This window comes from Ursus arctos, unplaced genomic scaffold (assembly GCF_023065955.2).
Source record: "Ursus arctos isolate Adak ecotype North America unplaced genomic scaffold, UrsArc2.0 scaffold_14, whole genome shotgun sequence".
Classification (NCBI taxonomy): domain Eukaryota; kingdom Metazoa; phylum Chordata; class Mammalia; order Carnivora; family Ursidae; genus Ursus; species Ursus arctos.
Window position 1 is genome coordinate 21,193,605 of NW_026622808.1, and position 17,015 is coordinate 21,210,619.

The 17,015-nt window shown below is 54.9% G+C and overlaps 1 protein-coding gene across 1 annotated transcript; it reads right to left on the minus strand.

Annotated features, from left to right (window-relative positions):
- Positions 1–86: 86 nt before the first annotated feature.
- On the minus strand, positions 87–5,157 carry PODNL1 (podocan like 1). The gene is made up of 8 exons (XM_057311560.1): positions 5,023–5,157; positions 4,367–4,460; positions 3,687–3,796; positions 3,254–3,410; positions 2,894–3,009; positions 1,775–2,432; positions 976–1,124; positions 87–832 (listed from the first exon to the last, which is right to left on the minus strand). Exons 1-8 carry the CDS (start codon positions 5,085–5,087, stop codon positions 682–684), a joined length of 1,500 nt encoding a protein of 499 aa, XP_057167543.1. The 5' UTR covers positions 5,088–5,157; the 3' UTR covers positions 87–681.
- Positions 5,158–17,015: the final 11,858 nt, after the last annotated feature.

The following is a 17,015-nucleotide window of genomic DNA, read 5'->3' on the forward strand; positions in this document are numbered from 1 at the left end:
ATGGCGAGGTATCTGCAAAGGGGGGCGGGCTGTGGGGGGGGCGTGTGCCTGTGAAGGATGAGTCCGCTTCACATACTTGCTGCAGGGATGCGTGTGAGGGCCCAGGGCTGCTTCGGGGCATCTGCCGTGCCCTGTGTGTCTGTCGCCAGTGGCCTTGGGCGTATTTGGGTTTACACGCGTGGTCAGGCTTTACCTGTGGTTCCTGGTGACCCACGTGTGTCTTGGGGCTTTGAGAACCAGCCCCGAGGCTCACCGGCTATGAGACCAAGTCACCTGACCCTCTTAGCCTCCCACGGCCTCACCTTCCTCAGCTGGCTGCGGGGACGGGGAGAGCCCCTCCTGCAAGGTGAAGGGCAGCTGGTGGGTGGTGAGCACTTGAAAGGGTTAGGCTTTATTGTTGCTGTCTCCACCTGCGCGGGGAGCGGGGTATGTGTCCGTGTGTCCGGCAGGGTTGGCGTTGTCTGTGTGCCTGGTGTGCGAGCTGCACGCTTCGGCCTCTCCCAGGGTGCCCTGTGTGTGGAGGCGGTGCCCTTGTCCCAGCCTCCCGGCGGCATAGCTCAGGCGGCCCAGACCTCAAGACCTGAGGGAGACCGGTCGAGGCCCCAGGTGGACACTGTCTCCTCAGTCCATGGCCCGGGGGAGCCCCAGAGGTCTGGGCTGCACTGCTGGGCCCCTCCGGGGTCAGGGGCCCCCCACCCGTGGCTGACGTGGGGCTGCGGGTGGCAGCCGGACCAGGACCTGCTCGGGGTTCCCCGCCGTATCCACCACACTCAGGTGCAGGAGGCCCAGGAAGGCCTCAGGCTCAATGCTGGTCATGTGAAGCCTGTTTGCCCTGGACCAAGAGGTGGGCATGAGGGGGGTTGCCGAGGGAGGGGGCCACAACCGTCCTGACCCACCCAGGCCTGCTCAGGTCCACCACAGCCTCCCAGGGCACCCCCCCAACCGCACCCACTCTGCCCGGCCGCCCCGGGGCACCTGAGGAAGAGGGCGCGCAGGCGGGGCGTGCTGAGGAAGGCTTCGGCGCCCACGTGGCTGATGCGGTTGCCCTGCAGGTGCAGCTCTTCCAGCGCCTCGGGCAGGTCAGGGGGCACGAAGGACAGCTCGTTGTGACTGAGGTCCAGCACCTGCGCAGAAGGGCGGAGACGGTGCCGCGGCCCCGGGCCTCGAGCCATCCGCCAGGTCCTGACCCCTCTTCCTGGGCACCCCACACCAGCCCGGGCCTTGTGCCCTCCCCTCGGCCCTTCACGGCTGCCACATGCCTCCCCCTGCCAGGGTACACGGAGTTCCCTTGGGGGCAGGCCATGATCTGGGTGCTGGGACGCCAGACAGCGGAGTCAGCCCCAAAGATGGCACTTCCCTCACCTCAGCCCTTCCGACACGGTTTACTTAGGATCGCTGTTCACTGCTTTCTCCCTAACTAGCGCTCTGTGCCGGCCCAGGAGCTGTGTCGGTTTGCGCCCAGGGGCATCTCTAGTTCCTAGAGCAGCGCCTGGCACCCACAGATGCTCTAAACTGCGGAATCCAGAGTGTTCAGAAGGAGCTAGGGGCACCCTGTTTGCTGGGGGGGTGGGCGGGGTGGTTGCAGAGGACCAGGTGGCAGGGACGGCGCACCCCAAGGCCTGGAGGCTGCGTCCGTCTTACCCCCCCCCCCCAGGCCCATCAGCTGGGCTCTCTTGGTGGCGTCTCAGGGCCTGGCGGGGAGATGCCGAGAGGCACGGGGACGGAGGGGCCGGGGGGGCCGGGGGACAGTGCGGCTGACCAGCCCGCCCCTGACCTGGAGGGCCTGTAGTTCGTGCCAGGTGCCGGGCCCGATGTCTCCAATGCGGAGCCGATTGTGTGCCAGGCTGAGCTCCCGCAGCTGGTCCAGGCCGGCCAGCAGCTCAGGCTCCAGGGTCCGCAGCTGGTTGCGCTGCAGCCGCAGGCTGTGCAGGCTGCCGGGCAGGCCGCCGGGCACCCGGGTCAGCTGGTTGCCGGCCAGGTCGAGGCTGCGCAGGGCACGCAGCGGGCGGAAAGCCCGGTGGTGCACACGGGCGCTGACCAGGCGGTTGTAGGCCAGGTTGAGCTCGGCCAGGCCCGGCATGCCAGCCAGGTCACGGGCACCCAGCGCGGTCACGTGGTTGTGCGGCAGCACCAGGGCCCGCAGGCGGCGGGGCAGCGCCAGGGGCACGCGCTCCAGCCTGTTGCCGTAGAGGTGCAGCGTGTGCAGGCCCCGCAGCGGCCGCAGCGCCCCAGCGGGCAGCCCCATCGCTCCCAGCTGGTTGTGCTGCAGGAGCAGGTAGCGCAGGCGCCGAGCCCCGCGCAGCCGGGCCGCCTCCACCCACTGGATGCGATTGCGGCCCAGGTGCAGCACGGCCAGGGTGCGGGGCAGACCAGCGGGCACCGAGGCGAGCTGGTTGTGGGACAGGTCCAGGTACTCGAGGTGCTGCAGCTTGCTGGCGGGAGAGAGGGCCGGCGTTGGGCTGGGTGCCCAGAGCGGGGGCCGGGTGGCTCTTGGGGGCGGGGGTTGAGGAGTGGTCCTGAGATAGAAGCTGGAGACCCCAACTGGGGTCTGGTTGAGTTGAGAGACGTGGGCAGGAGGCACACGTGCTGAGGTCAGGGCAGATTCCAGCCTGACGGTTGGACGTGGAGGCGCAGGACAGAGTTCTGGGTCCGAGATCGGCACGTGGCGGTGATGACGTTTGGATAATAAAACTGGGGCACAGAGCAGCCGGGAGCAAGGATGGCCGCTAGGTGCTTGGCTGAGCCTGGCGCACAGCAGGTGCTCAGCAAACGAGGCCTCGGTTTAGGAGTCATACACCAGAGGGGGATAGAGGATTGGAGTGCCCAGGTTCTGAATCTTCAACCCCTGCCAGCACAAGGCCGCACCCCTGTCCTACCCTGTCCCGGGCCCCACCTGAAGGTGGTGGCATCCAGGCCACTGTCTGTCAGCTGGTTGTGCTGGAGGTAGAGTTCACGGAGGTGGGTCTGGCGGCTCAGGGCTCCTCGGGGCACCTTGGAGATGAGGTTGTTCTGGGAAGGGAGGAGAGAATGAGGCCGGGAGAGAGGGCAGCGGGGAGCTATGGAAGGCTCTTGCGTAAGGGAGTGACGAGGAGCTCACTTCAGCAAGGCTGTTCAGAGAGCACCTGTGAATGACCCGCGCCAGTGGACGAGACTCAAAGAGATTTCTGCCTACTGGAATTGGGAGGAGGTAGAGTGCTCCCCGCCTGCCCCCCAGGAGGCGGGAACGTGGGGTGGCGAGGGGAGGGAGGGGCACCTGCAGGTGGAGCCGCTCCAGGGAGGGCGGCAGACTGGGCGGCAAGTAGCTGAGCCGGTTGCTGGAGAGGCTGAGGGTGGCTACAGCTTCGGAGCCGTGGAAGGCGTCAGGGGGCAGGCCGGCGTTGCTCAGCCGGTTGTTGTGGAGGTACACGGACCTGAGGGGAGCCCGGCTTGGCCACCAGCCTGCCCCTGGCCTTCCCCCCGCCCCCCGCCCCGTTCCTACCCCGCACCCCAGAGCTGCCTTCAGTGTGCACACCTGTGTCTCCTCCAGACACAGCGTCCAGGGGGTCCTGCCTCAGACACCGCCAGGCTAGGGCTTTGCCCCCTCCCACCCCCCAGGGCGGGCTCGTGGTCCCCTCGGGCTTCCAACGGTAGGGAGTGACCGCAGGCGTCTCTGAGGTCTGAGAGGTCTGGGCTGGGCGGGGGGCTACCTGAGCGCGGGCTTCTCCCCGAAGGTAAGCGGGAAGATCTCTGTCACTTGGTTGGCAGCCAGGTCCGCAACTCGGAGGGAGCGGGGCAGAAACTGGGGGGCCACCGAGAGCTGTGGGAGCACAGCCACGCTGGTGCCCTGCCCTGCAGCCCCCCGTGGTCCACCCCGGGGCAGGCAGGGAGGCTCACCTTGTTGTGGGCCACATAGATGTGCTGCAGCTGGGTGAGGGACTCAAAGGCCTCATCGGGCAGCCCTGGGGGCGGGAGGGCAGTGAGGGCACCCCAGGCCCGGCCTCATAGGACGCAACGGCGGAGTCTGTGCTCCCCGCGGCCCCAGGGCCCCTGTCTGGGGACTGGCGGAGGCCCCTCCAGGCCCCCTCCCACCCCCTCCCTACCGTCCTCGAAAGCCACAGCCCCCGCCCCTCCCCAGCCCCCATGCCCTGAGTTTCCATCCTGCTCAGCAAAGGGCAGTTCTGGGAACTACCGCAGAGCTACCCACAGACCCAGCAGGGGAGGGCAGGGGCCACCTCGGGTCTCCCGCCTCCGGAGGGCCCCTCTCCCCTCACCCTCAGGTCTCTCGCCTCCGCAGGCCCCTCCCCCTCCCCCTCGGGTCTCCCGCCTCCGCAGGCCCCCTCTCCCCTCACCCTCGGGTCTCCCGCCTCCGCAGGCCCCTCCCCCTCACCCTCGGAGGAGATGAGGTTGTTGTGGAGGTTGAGGGTCCGCAGGCTGCTGAGGCGCGACAGCTCGTTGTAGGGGAGCTCCTGGAGCTGGTTGTTCTGGGGGACGGGTTCACACCCCTGAGCCCTCAACCAGTGGCCAGAGCCCTGATTCCCAGCTCCCCGTTGCCTTAACCAAGTGAGCCTTGCCACCCCTCAGCCCTGCACTTGATCCCCTGCATCTAAAGCCACCCCGTAACCACAAACAGCCCTGTAACCACCAACCCCGGCACCCCCTCTGTCCCTATCGTTGACCCCCGACACGCATTACCCTGACTCCAGACAACCCCAGAACCAAAAAGACATTGACATCTGATACTCCGTCACCCCCACAAGTGACCCAAATGCTCCATCACTCTGTCCCCAAAAAACCCCATAACTGCCAAGATGTTGACCTCTAACACCTCCGAACCCTCAGCCCCTCCTACTTCCAATATCTGTACCCCTACCTCCTCTCACCCCCAACGCACAGACCCCCACACTCCCATCAAGGCCAGCTTCTACGATTGCCAAGCCCCGCATGCCCAACACCTCACTCGTACACACGGACCCCATACCCCATCAGCCTTAACCCCAGCACTTTGCATGCTCACCCTACCACCCCCATCCCCCGGGGCCCCACCTGCAGGGAGAGGTGCTGAGCTGCCCTGGTGATGTTGTCTGGAAACACCTGCAGGTCCAGGCCATTGCAGTCCACCGTGTCTGCCCGGGGACAGAAGCAGCGCAGGGGGCAGGCCCGGGGTGGGGGCTGCGAGCTCTCCCCCAAGTGGGGGAAGGCGGCGTCCTCCATGCCGGACGTGGGTGGGGGGCCAGACGGCAGCAGGAGCAGCAGCAGTAGGCTCAGCCGCTGGGAATCGAGGGACGGATGGGTCAGGGTGTGCCCAGGCCGGGCACCAGGTCACCATGGTGACAGGAGCATCCCCGCATGGGGTGGGGGTGGTAAGGGGAGCAGGCAGGCTCCCCTCCCTCCCCTGCCCTTCCCTCCCCTTCCCCCACCCCACCTTACCATAGCCAGCCCCAGCTCTGCCGTCTTGCCTGAAATGCCGACCACGGCTCCCTAATGGAAACCAGGCAGTCACCTCCTGGAGTCTCTTCCGTGGCTGCCACCGCCCCCCATCTCTTGGCACGGGCCACCCTCCACCCAGCTTGTTCTCCCAGGGGCTGGGGGGGGGGTGGAGGAGAACTAGCTGGCCCACCCCCTTCCCCGCCCTGGGGAGGGTGGGCGGGCTGCCGGATGGGGTGGTGAGGACAGGCCAGCCCGTCCCCTCGGTCCCACCCCCACCAACCACCCCAGCTCAGCTTGCGTAACCTCGGCCAGCCTGGGCCGGGCCACAGGAGCATGGAATGCTTGGGGGAAAGCTAAGATTCGCCCTGTCTGGTATTTGGGACAACCACAGAAATAGGGGTGGGGGCAGAGGAGCGGAGGATGCTTCAAGCCACGGGAGGGTCCCCAAGGAACTGGGGCTGGCAGCAAGGGGTCAGGGCAGGTCTGGGCTCAGCCCGCCAGCCCAGATGCCAGCCTGGGGGCTCCCAGCCAGATCTGCCATTTGGGCCCCTCCCCCTCCTCCCCAAATGGCCACAGCCGCCGCCTGAAAGGAAATTACACGTATTGAGGCACCAGCCCGGTGGTTAAGGATACACGCTCAGCGCCAGCCTGCCTGGGCCTGAACCTGGGGCCTGCCACCTCTCTGGGCCTTGGTTTCCCACTCTGCAAAGTGGGGGGATGGTTGTCTCATCTCTCAGGAGCGGTATAAAGATTACACGAGATAATCCATGTGAGGTGGATGAGACAGTGCCCGGCACATTCCACGCCCTCTACCCCAGAGTAGCAGTGTGGGGAGAAGGAGCCGACCTTTGCCCCAGGTCCTGTTTCCCAAGATGCACCACTTGCCAGCAAGGTGTCTTCAGGCAAATTGTTTTCCTGCCCAAACCTCAATTCTCCCATGTGTAAAACAGAGATGACAGAATACCCTTCCTTCCTCGAAGGGCTCTCACAAGGCAAAGCCAGGGAATGGACAGAAAGTTCTAAGCACCACATCTGCCCCTCACAAATGCTCAGCTCAGAAGGGGCTGAGCCAATGGGCTGCGTGAAGAGGATGAAGGAGGTCGAGGGGGGCTGGTTTCCCAGAAGCAGAGCCTGAGACAAGGATTGAGTGTATTTGTCTTAGAGAAAGAAGCTGTAGCAGAGCAAGGAAATGACAGAGGAAAGGGAGGGAGCAGCCAACGATGAGTTATTGCTGGGATAATCAACTTGCCTGGAGTTTGCCAGTATTAGCACTCAAATTCCTGTGTCCCAGGAAACCCTTAGTCCTGGGCAAACTGGGACTGTTTGTCATTCTTGTTATCAAGCAAGTTCCCACCAGAGGCACGTGGGGCTCCGTTCTGCTGGGGAATGCGGGCAGATTGCACAGGACACATGTCCTACCTGGGCGGGGGGTGGGGGGAAGCTGGGATATTGATTCTCCAACTCCCTCCATTAGGCACTGGTTGAAGGCTGCTCCTGAAGGGTCTGAAGTCACCACCGGCACTTTGGGGAGAACAGGCACCAGCCCTAAACAGATATCGGCGCCTGATGGTGAGGCCTGAGTGGGGCATGGTGGGCTCCAGACAGCACCTGTTATGGGAGGGCAGGGGGCAGTGAAGTACATCAGGGGGGTGGGAAGAAGGGACCAAGATGTGGGAGCATGATGGAGAGAGAGGGTGTCTGTATTATTAATCCCCCTCCCACAAAGGAAGAAACTTGGAGATGGTCATTCGCCCACATTTCCCAGGATGGTGTGGGCTCGTGACAAGAGACACTCAGGGTCCCTCAGGGCTAGGGTAGGAGATACGTCTTAGCTTCAGCCAGAAGAGAACAGCAGTCCCCAGCCCAAGTTCTCCATGTGGGACCAGTGGCTGTTAGCTTGGACACTGGGGAGAAGCTCCTCAGTCCTCCTAGCAGAGTAATGGGACCAGCCCCCCAGAGCTACTGAATTACTGTATTGATCCTCACCCCACTGAGAACCAACCTGTTTCCGGTAGGCCTCTTTCAGTTGCAAAGGTTGGAGAACCCAAACCAAACTAGCTAGTGCAAATGAGGGCATTTATTGCCTCATGAACCAAAATGTTCAGTAGATGTATCTTTCAGGTAAAGCTGGATCCAGGGGCTCAAATGATGTCCTCAGGATAGATGCCCCCTCTGTCTCTCAGCTCTACCAGCAGGCTTCTCTGTGTGGGGCCAAGATATCCCCAGCAGCACCCCGTGCACACCCCCAGCCTCGAGCTTAAATCTCGTTGGCCTAGCTTTGGTCACATGTCCAGCTGGAACCAGTCTCTGCAGCCAGAAAGATGGAATGTGCTCATTGGCTAAGAACCCAACCAGTGCTCTCATAGATGAGCCACTGGCCTTATCTCCCTGTAATAAACTCTCTTCTCTCTACCTTTCACTGCCCAGACCAGAGCAGCCCTGCCCTGCCCTGCCCTGCCCTGCCCTTCCTAGCCCTGCCCTGCCTAGTCCAGCCTTCCCCTACCCAGCAGAGAGTTCTGCAGGGGCTGCAGTGAAGGAGTGTGGTTGACAGACCTAGAGCCTAGCATAGTCACCATTTATTACACCTTCAGGGAGTGCATGTAGGATTGTGTCTGTATGTGTGGAAAGGTTTGCACGGGAAGCGACTGTTGGTGTCTCTTGGCTCTGACCTCAGAGTAGGGAGGACTGCAGGGTCATGGGAACAAGGGACAGTTGGAATAATACTGAGCAGCTAGTGCGGCAGTCTGGTCTCATTTTGGTTGCTGGGAGGTCCAGGGAGGAGGTGGGGTTGATGTGAAAGCGTGCAAGAGAATGATGGGAAATGCAGTCTCCCAATTAAGGAAAGGAAGGGCCTTAAATCAGTACCAATCTAATGATCCCAAGGTGCTCCTCGGTCCTGCCCCTGCTCTCTTCTAATGGCATTGAACTTCAAGGCACAGGCTACGGCCAAACTTCCCAATTCAGCCTTCATCTGGCTAATTAGCCCTTCAGGATTGGGGCCAAATCCGTCAACTTATTGATAGTTAGCTGGGCATATGGCTGCCTAAGATAAAGAACCACATTTCCCAGCCTCCCTTGGAGCTAGGTACAGCCTGTGACAGTGGAAGCAGAAGTGGTATGCACAACTTTGGGGGAAAGGGAGTGCCTTTCTCCTCCCTGTTGTTGGAAGGTTGAGGTGATGTCTGGGACTCCAGCAGCCATCTTGGGCGATGACCTTACCTTGAGAGTAGTGGCCTTGAATGATGGAGCAACAAGATAGAAGTAACCATCTCATGTCTGATGGAAGGCCGTCCCTGCAAGGACTGGGGTTTTAATCACCTCCTATCTACCCTGCTGGTGAGGGAGGGATCTCCTGCTCTAAATGACACATGGTAGCCAAACACCTGACACCCAACCCTGCATAGAAAAAAATAGGCACTGGCTTATTAGTCATATATACTCATGGCCCAGAGGAGGGGAAGAACACTGCACGCCATGTGGAGCCACATGGGGGTGTCGCACGTGGGAGCAGAGTCAAGAATCAGGGTCAAAACAGCCAGAAAAGTCACCAAATTCACAATTAAAATTAGCATATTTATTTAAATTGTGGCCTCCAAAGTTTAGTAATGAAAGTTGCTTATTCATAAAAGAATATGCTTACATTAATATGAATCTTGTAGAAAATCACCAAGAAGCTGGGATACATTTTTTTTTTTCATAAAGAAAAAATTTAAAAAGCAGGAGCTGTGGCAGGCAGGCTTTGTAGTGACAAAAGGATGAGGTGACCTCTGGTTCTCAGGGGAGGACGTGATTGGCATGTTTGGATAATTTCTCAGGCTGGCAGAAAGGTGAACCCACTAGGCTGAGGACCAGATGGGGTGCAGCTGGTCTGGCTGATAGACGAGCTAGCTAGGCGGGGAGCCTCTGCCTCCGGGCGGGGGGCATGTCTGGCAAAAGCAGGGAAACTCTCATGGTTAGGCCCCTTAGGGGCTCTATGAGGCTCAAAGATGTTTTTGTCTAAAGATTTTATGTATTTATGTATTTATGTATTTATGTATTTATTCATTTGAGAGCGAGAGAGAGCATGAGCAGGGGGTGGGGTAGAACGAGAGGGAGAAGCAGACTCCCTGCTTAGCAGGGAGCCCCATTCTGGGCTCTATCCCAGGACCCTGAGATCATGACCTGAGCTGAAGGCAGATGCTTAACTGACTGAGCCACCCAGGCACCCCACGAAGATTTTTTTTTTTAAGATTTATTTATTTATTATTTGAGAGAGAGGCAGGGGAGGGGCATAGGAAGAGGGAGAGAGAGAATCTTAAGCTGACCCTGCCCTGAGCACGGAGCCTGACATGGGGCTCAATCTCACTACCCTGAGATCACGACTTGGGCCAAAACCAAGGCAGATGCTTAACTGATTGAGCCACCCAGGCGCCCCGGATGTCTTTCTTGTGTAAGCCACCATTTCTATTCTTTTCTCCTTTGAAAACACAACGTACTCTAACCCTAGCGACTACAGAGGCTGTCCACGGCGTGAGAGCTGAAGCCACAGCACGGATGGCATTAGCCAAGGAGAAAGTATAAAACGAGAAAGGAAACTGTTGAGGAAGACTTATGCCTGAGGGGCGGGCAGAAGAGAGCAGGCAGTGGTCATGGAGAAGGAGGGTCAGAAAGAGAGGAGGAATCTGAAAGTACCTGGTAAAACTGAAAATGTGCCTGCCACGTGCTTGTGATGGTTAATCGTACAGGTCAAGTACAAGGTAATATTATAAAATGATATTGGGTCATGGGGCGCCCAGGTTGAACATGATTGCTGGGTGCATCCGTGAGGGTGTTTCCAGAAGAGACTAGCATTTGAATCAGTGAACTCTGTGACATAGATTGCCTTCCCCAGTGTGGATGGCCATCATTCAATCCACAGAGGGCCTGAAGAGAACAAAATGCAGAAAAGGTGTGGCCAGGGCTCAGGGGAGCAAGAGACCAGGGGCCCCAAACAGACCAGGTTCAGCCACTTGTTGCTGACAAAATCCAAAAGCAGGGAAAGGAATTTATTTCAGTGAGGCCAACACCAGGAGAGACAGCGACTAGTGTCTCAAGGACGGTCTCCCAAGTGCAGAAAATACTTCCAGGTTTATGGAAGGAAAATGTGGGGCAACAGTGGGTGGCTACGTGCAGGTGGGCAGGGAAGGTCAAATCGATCCTTGTCTCGGAGTCATCATGGGTGGGGTCTCGCTGGCTCAGGGCAGTCCTTCCATGTGAGCTCGGAGTTTCAGTTCCCATCACAGGAGGCTTTGCCCTCAGGGTCTTCCACCTGAGCCAAGAGACAAGCTGGAAAGAAGAACCCAACTTAGAAAGTTTGAGGTCCAAGTGGAGGCAGCCAAAGTCCTCTTTCAAATGGAGGAATTGGCCCTTTTTTCTTCCAGTCTGACTTTCGAGTAGGACCCTGGTCTTCTCCTGCCCTTGGACTGGGACTTGAGATTTACACCATTAGCAGCCCCGGCTTTCAGGCCTTGGTGCTCAGACTGGAATTAGACCATGAGGCTCCTGGACCTCCAGCTTGCCGATGGCAGATTATGAGACTTCTCAGCCTCCATAATCACATAAGCTAATTCCTCATCATAAATCTCTCTTTCTTTTTAAAAAGATTTTATCTATTTGAGAGAGAGAGAGCGCGCGCATAAGCAGGGGGAGTGGTGGAGGAAGAGGGAGAAGCAGACTCCCCACTGAGCAGGACGCCCAATGTGGGACTTGATCCCAGGACCCTGAGCCGAAGGCAGACGCTAAACGACCGTGCCCCTAAATCTCTCTTTCTATAGAGAGATAATAGATGAGTTGTAGATACAGATAGATCGATCAATAGAGATAGACATAGATCTATATAGGTCAAAGGAGAGAGATTTTATGTATGTAAAATGATATATACATATGTATAGATAAGAGAGATGTAAAGGATAAACATGTACGATAAGAGATATATATAGATACAGATATATCTATCTTATTGGTTCTGTTTCACTTGTGCATGTATAAAAGGATATACATAGATAAGATAAGGGATATATATGTAAGATATACCATATTGGTTCTGCTTCACACGTGTATTAGACAGGCATTCTGCGTACCCAACAGCCCCGAAGGTCAGTGACTAACACCAGGGTTGGTCACCCTCACAAGATGATCCCAGCAGACCAGCAGGGTCTCTGGGCCCCATGGCCACTCAGGAATCCAGCCCAACAGAAGCTGCCCCACCCTGAACAGCAGGCCCCACTGTTGCTGGGCACCGTGGAAAACAGAGACAGGACTCCCAAGTCAGCTTTTCAGGGTTTCCACCCAGAAGTATCACCTAACCCTTCTGCTCCCATTTCCTGGGCCAGGATTACTCACATAGTCCTGCCTGACTACAAGGGGCAAAGCGAGTGAGGGTAGGGGTGGGGGGTTGGGGAGGAGCAATTGGAATATTTGGAGTATTACTCTTTCTGCAGCACTCAAGGGCCAGATATCTATTCTGAAAAATAACTTTTTTTAAAAGATTTTATTTATTGGAGGGAGAGAGTACAAGCGGGGGAGGGGGCGGGGGGGGGCAGAGGGAGAGAGAGAAGCAGGCTCCCTGCTGAATAGGGGCTCGATTCCAGGACCCCAAGATCATGACCTGAGCCAAAAGCAGATGCTTAACCAACCGAGCCACCCAGGCGCCCCTAGTCTGGAAAAAACTCTTACACAGCCAGTAACAGATACATGCAAGGACGTTCCCTGTGGGGCTCTTTTATTACAGTGAAAATTCTCTCCTGCCCTGGGTCCCACAACGGCTTGCAATTTTAATTCACGTCACTTCCTCAGAGAGCCCCTCACCAGAACCCCAATCGGAAGCAACATTCTTGTCTCTCTCTTCCCTTCCCCGCTTTATTTTTCTTCCTGGTATCTCTCACATCCTGATTGATACATTTGTCCACTGTCCGTGGTCCTCCCCCACTGTGCAGGTGCGGCCCCGGCCATCGTCACCTCTGTCCCCCAGCACCTAGAACAGTGTCTAGTACATACCAGGTGATCAGCAAACATCCACTGTGTGAGCCAATGGGAAAAAAAAGCCCATACGAGGGGAATAAACACACAAAAAATGTGTCCTATTAAAATAATAGAGACCCAGACCTAGGACACACAAGGGACTCGATCTCCACATGATGTATTAGTTTCCTGGAGCTGTTGCACCAATGACCACAGACAAGGTAGCTTAAAACAACAGACATTTATTTGTTTCAGAAGTCCAAATTATTTTTTTGGACTTGTGGAGACTGGAAGTCCAAAGTCAAGGTGTTGGCAGAGTTGTTCCTTCTGGAGTCTCCTTCCTTGTATCTCTTCCAGCTTCCGGTGGTTGCTGGCAATCTCTGACGTTCTTGGGTCTGTGGCTGCATCACTGCAGTATGGCCCCCATTTCCACGTGGCCTTTTCCTCTGTGTGTGTGTGTGTTCCCTCTCCTCTCTCTCTCTCTCTCTTTTTTTTTTAAAGATTTTATTCATTCATGTGACAGAGCAACAGCCAGTGAGAGAGGGAACACAGCAGGGGAGTGGGAGAGGAAGAAGCAGGCTCCCAGCGGAGGAGCCCGATGTGGGACTCGATCCCAGAACGCCGGGATCACGCCCTGAGCCGAAGGCAGATGCTCAACGACTGCGCCACCCAGGCGCCTGACCCTCTCCTCTCTCTTATAAGGACTCTGGTCATGGGATTTAGGACCCAGCCAGTTAATCCAGGATAATCTCAAGATCTTTAACTTAATGAGATTTTTTTTTTCCCAAATAAGGTCATATTCACATGTTCAGGGGGTTAGGACATCAGGATATCTTTTTGTGGGTCACCATTCAAACCATTGTATGGATTAGTGCGAGGGGCTAGTCATGGAGGGAAAAAAAAGGTACAGAGCAAGGATGACAATTTTGATCACTTTCATAAATTAAAAAAGGTATCAGCTGTCTTGGGGGTGAAATTGGGTAGCTGGGGCTGAGGGGAGAGGGGGCGTTGCCACCATGTATCCTTGTATGTATGTTGAATTAAAAAAACAACAACAATGAAACTTGACTGCAGTATTCATGACATACAACAGAATGAAAATGTTTTTAAAGATTTTTTTAAAAAGATTTTATTGATTTATTCGACAGAGATAGAGACAGCCAGCGAGAGAGGGAACACAAGCAGGGGGAGTGGGAGAGGAAGAAGCAGGCTCATAGCAGAAGAGCCTGCCGTGGGGCTCGATCCCATAACGCCGGGATCACGCCCTGAGCCGAAGGCAGACGCTTAACGACTGCGCCACCCAGGTGCCCCTGAAGATTTTATTATTTGTTTATTTGAGAGAGAGAGAGAGGGATGAGGAGCAGAGGGAGAGGGAGAGAGAATCTCAAGCAGACTCTCCGCTGAGTGCCAAGCCAGACGTGGGCCTCCATCTCCCAACCCTGAGATCATGACCTGAGCTGAAATCAAGAGTGGAACACAACCGACTGAGCCACCCAGCTGCCCCCGGAATGAAAATGTTTTAAAGTGTACATGAGTCAAAACTCATCATTCCAAACCTCAGCATGTGTGCGCCTATGAAACCATAATCAGAGTTACTGAACATTTCCGTCACCTCCAAAAATGCCCTTCTGCTCCTTGGTCAGCCCTTCATCCGCCCTCCCCTTCACCCCAACCCCAGGCGACCACGGATCTACTATCTGTCACTGTAGATCGGGTTGTCCCATTTGGGACAGTGAGTTTTAGATTCATCTGTGCTACACGCATTGAAAGTTCATTCCTCTTTAAAAATTTACTTTAAAATTTTGAAAATTTGAGATAGAACTGACATAGAACATGAGTTTTAGGCGTACCATAATTTATTCTTGTTTATTACTTGGATGGGCCACCATTTGTTTATCATATGTTGATGGACTTCTACTTGCTTTTTACTTTGGGCCGTTACATAAAACTGCTATGAACAGTCCTGAGCAAGTCTTGGAGTAAACATGTCTTAGAGAAGTTCTCTTGGGTAAATACGTAGGAGTGACATGGGTGAATCATACACTAAGTGTCCATTTAACGTAAGAAACTGCCAAAGTGTCTTCCAAAGTGGTGGTGCCATTTTCCACTCCCATGGGCACTCTATGAGAGTTTCAGTTCCTCCACGTCCTCGTCAACACTTGGTGTGGTCAGTCTTCAATTTTAGCCATTTTGGTGGGTGTGTCATGGTACGTCATTGTGACTTGATTTGTATTCCTTTGAGGAAGATCAATGTCAAACGTCTTTTCTTGTGCTCATTGCTCATTCTGTCTTCTCTGTGCTGAATTTCAAACTGTGCAAAGGTAACACTTATTTAAAAATAAATGATCACACCCACTGGGATGGCTTGTATCAAAAACAAAACAAAACAAAACAAAACAAAACAAAACAAAACAAAACAAACCACCCCAGAAAATAACAAATGTTGGCAGGGATGTGCAGAAACTGGAACTCACTATCCACCCGAGCACAGCAACCATATCTAACCCCCTTCTCATCTCCACCCCAATCCCGGCTCCATGAACATGACCCATTGGCTCCAAATATGGCCACTTTTCTCCATCTCCATGCTATTACATGAATCCAAGCCACCATAACTTCTCCCTCTGGCCTCCCTGAGGCCATTCTTGCCCACCACCCCTAATCCCCTAAACATTCTCCACACAGAAACCAAATGACCTTTCACTAAAACTCAAAGCTCAACAACCTTTTTAGTTTGAAATAATTTTCAATTTATAGAAGATTTGTTCTATGGACTAAATGTTTGTGTCTCCCCTAAATGCATATGTTGAAACCTAACCCCCAATGTGATGGTATTAGAAGGTGGGGCCTTTGGGAGGTGAGTAGGTCTTGAGGATGGAGCCTTCATGAATGGAATTAGGGCCCTATAAGAGCACTGGTGATCTCTCTCTCCCTCTCTCTCTCTTTCTCTGCAGAATTTGTCTACAATCTAGGAAGTGGTCCCTCACCAGACACTGGCTATGCCAGTGCCTTGGTCTTGGATTTCCCAGCCTCCAGAACTGTGAGAAATAAATGTTTGTCATAAATTCACCCCGTCTATAGTATTTTTATTATGGCAGCTCAACAGTCTAAGATAATTTGCAAAATTGGCACCCTGCAAAGTTGCAAAGTTCTTGTCTACCCTTCACTCCACTGGCCCGAATGTTAACATCTTGCATAACCACGGTACAGTTGTCACAACGAAGAGATTAACTAACACTGGTACAATACTGTTCATTAAACTACAGACTTAGTGTGAATTACACCAGTTTTCTCTCTGATGTCCTTTTCGGGTCAGGATCCCATCCGGGATATCACATTTCATTTATCAAGTCTCCTAAGACTTCTCTAATCTGTGCCAATTTCTTGGTCATGCTTTGTTTCTCATGACCTTGACATTTTTAAAAAAGATTTATTTATTTATTTTTAAAATTTATTTTAGAGAGAGAGAGCAAGTGGAGTGTAGGGCTGAGGGAGAGGGGGAGAGAATCTTAAGCAGACTCCACCCTGAGCACAGAGTCCAACACAGGGCTCGATCTCAGGACCTCAAGATCATGACCTGAGCTGAAACCAAGAGTTGGACACTTCACCAGCTGAGCCACCCAGGCATCCCCTCATGACCTTGACATTTTTGAAGTGTTCTAGTCAGGTCTTTTGTATGATGTCCCTCAATTTGGGATTAACATCTGATGTTTTCTCATGAATGGATTGAGGTAATGGATTTGAGGGACAACATCAGGGAGGTGATGTGTCCTCCTCATCACATCGTATCAGGGGTCCATGCACATGATTCATTGCTGTGATGATGATTTTTTTTAAGGTTTTGTTTATTTATTCGAGATAGAGAGGGAGTGAACGTGAGCAGGAGGAAGGGCAGAGGGAGAAGGAGGCTCTCTGCTGAGCAGGGAGCCCAATGCGGGGCTCGATTCCAGGACACCGGTATCATGACCTGAGCTGAAGGCAGATGCTTAACTGACTGAGCCACCCATGGATCCCCCCCAGGACGATAATGTTGACCACCTGGTTGAGGTAGTGTCTGCCAGGTTTTTCCACTGCCAAGTTAACTTTTTGCACTTTCCATACTTTTATTTTTTTTTATTTTTATTTTTTTTAAAGATTTTATTTATTTATTTAACAGAGATAGAGACAGCCAGCGAGAGAGGGAACACAAGCAGGGGAGTGGGAGAGGAAGAAGCAGGCTCATAGCGGAGGAGCCTGACGTGGGGCTCGATTCCACAACGCCAGGATCACGCCCTGAGCCGAAGGCAAACGCCCAACCGCTGTGCCACCCAGGCGCCCCTCATACTTTTATTCCTTAGAAGCAAGTCACTAAATACAGCCCACACCCAACAAGGTGAATTAAGCTCCACCTCCTGGAAGGAGGAATATCAAACAATCTGTGGACATTTTTTTTTTTTTTTGAGAGAGAGACAGAGAGAGCGAGAGCACACGTGTGCTTGGGTAGGGGTAGGGTGGGGGTGGAGGGTGGGAGGGGCAGAGGGAGAGAGAGAATCCCAAGCAGGCTCCACACCCAGCAAGGAGCCTGAGGCAGGGCTCAATCCCACAATCCTGAGATCCTGACCTGAGCCAAAATCAAGAGTTGGGCACTTAAC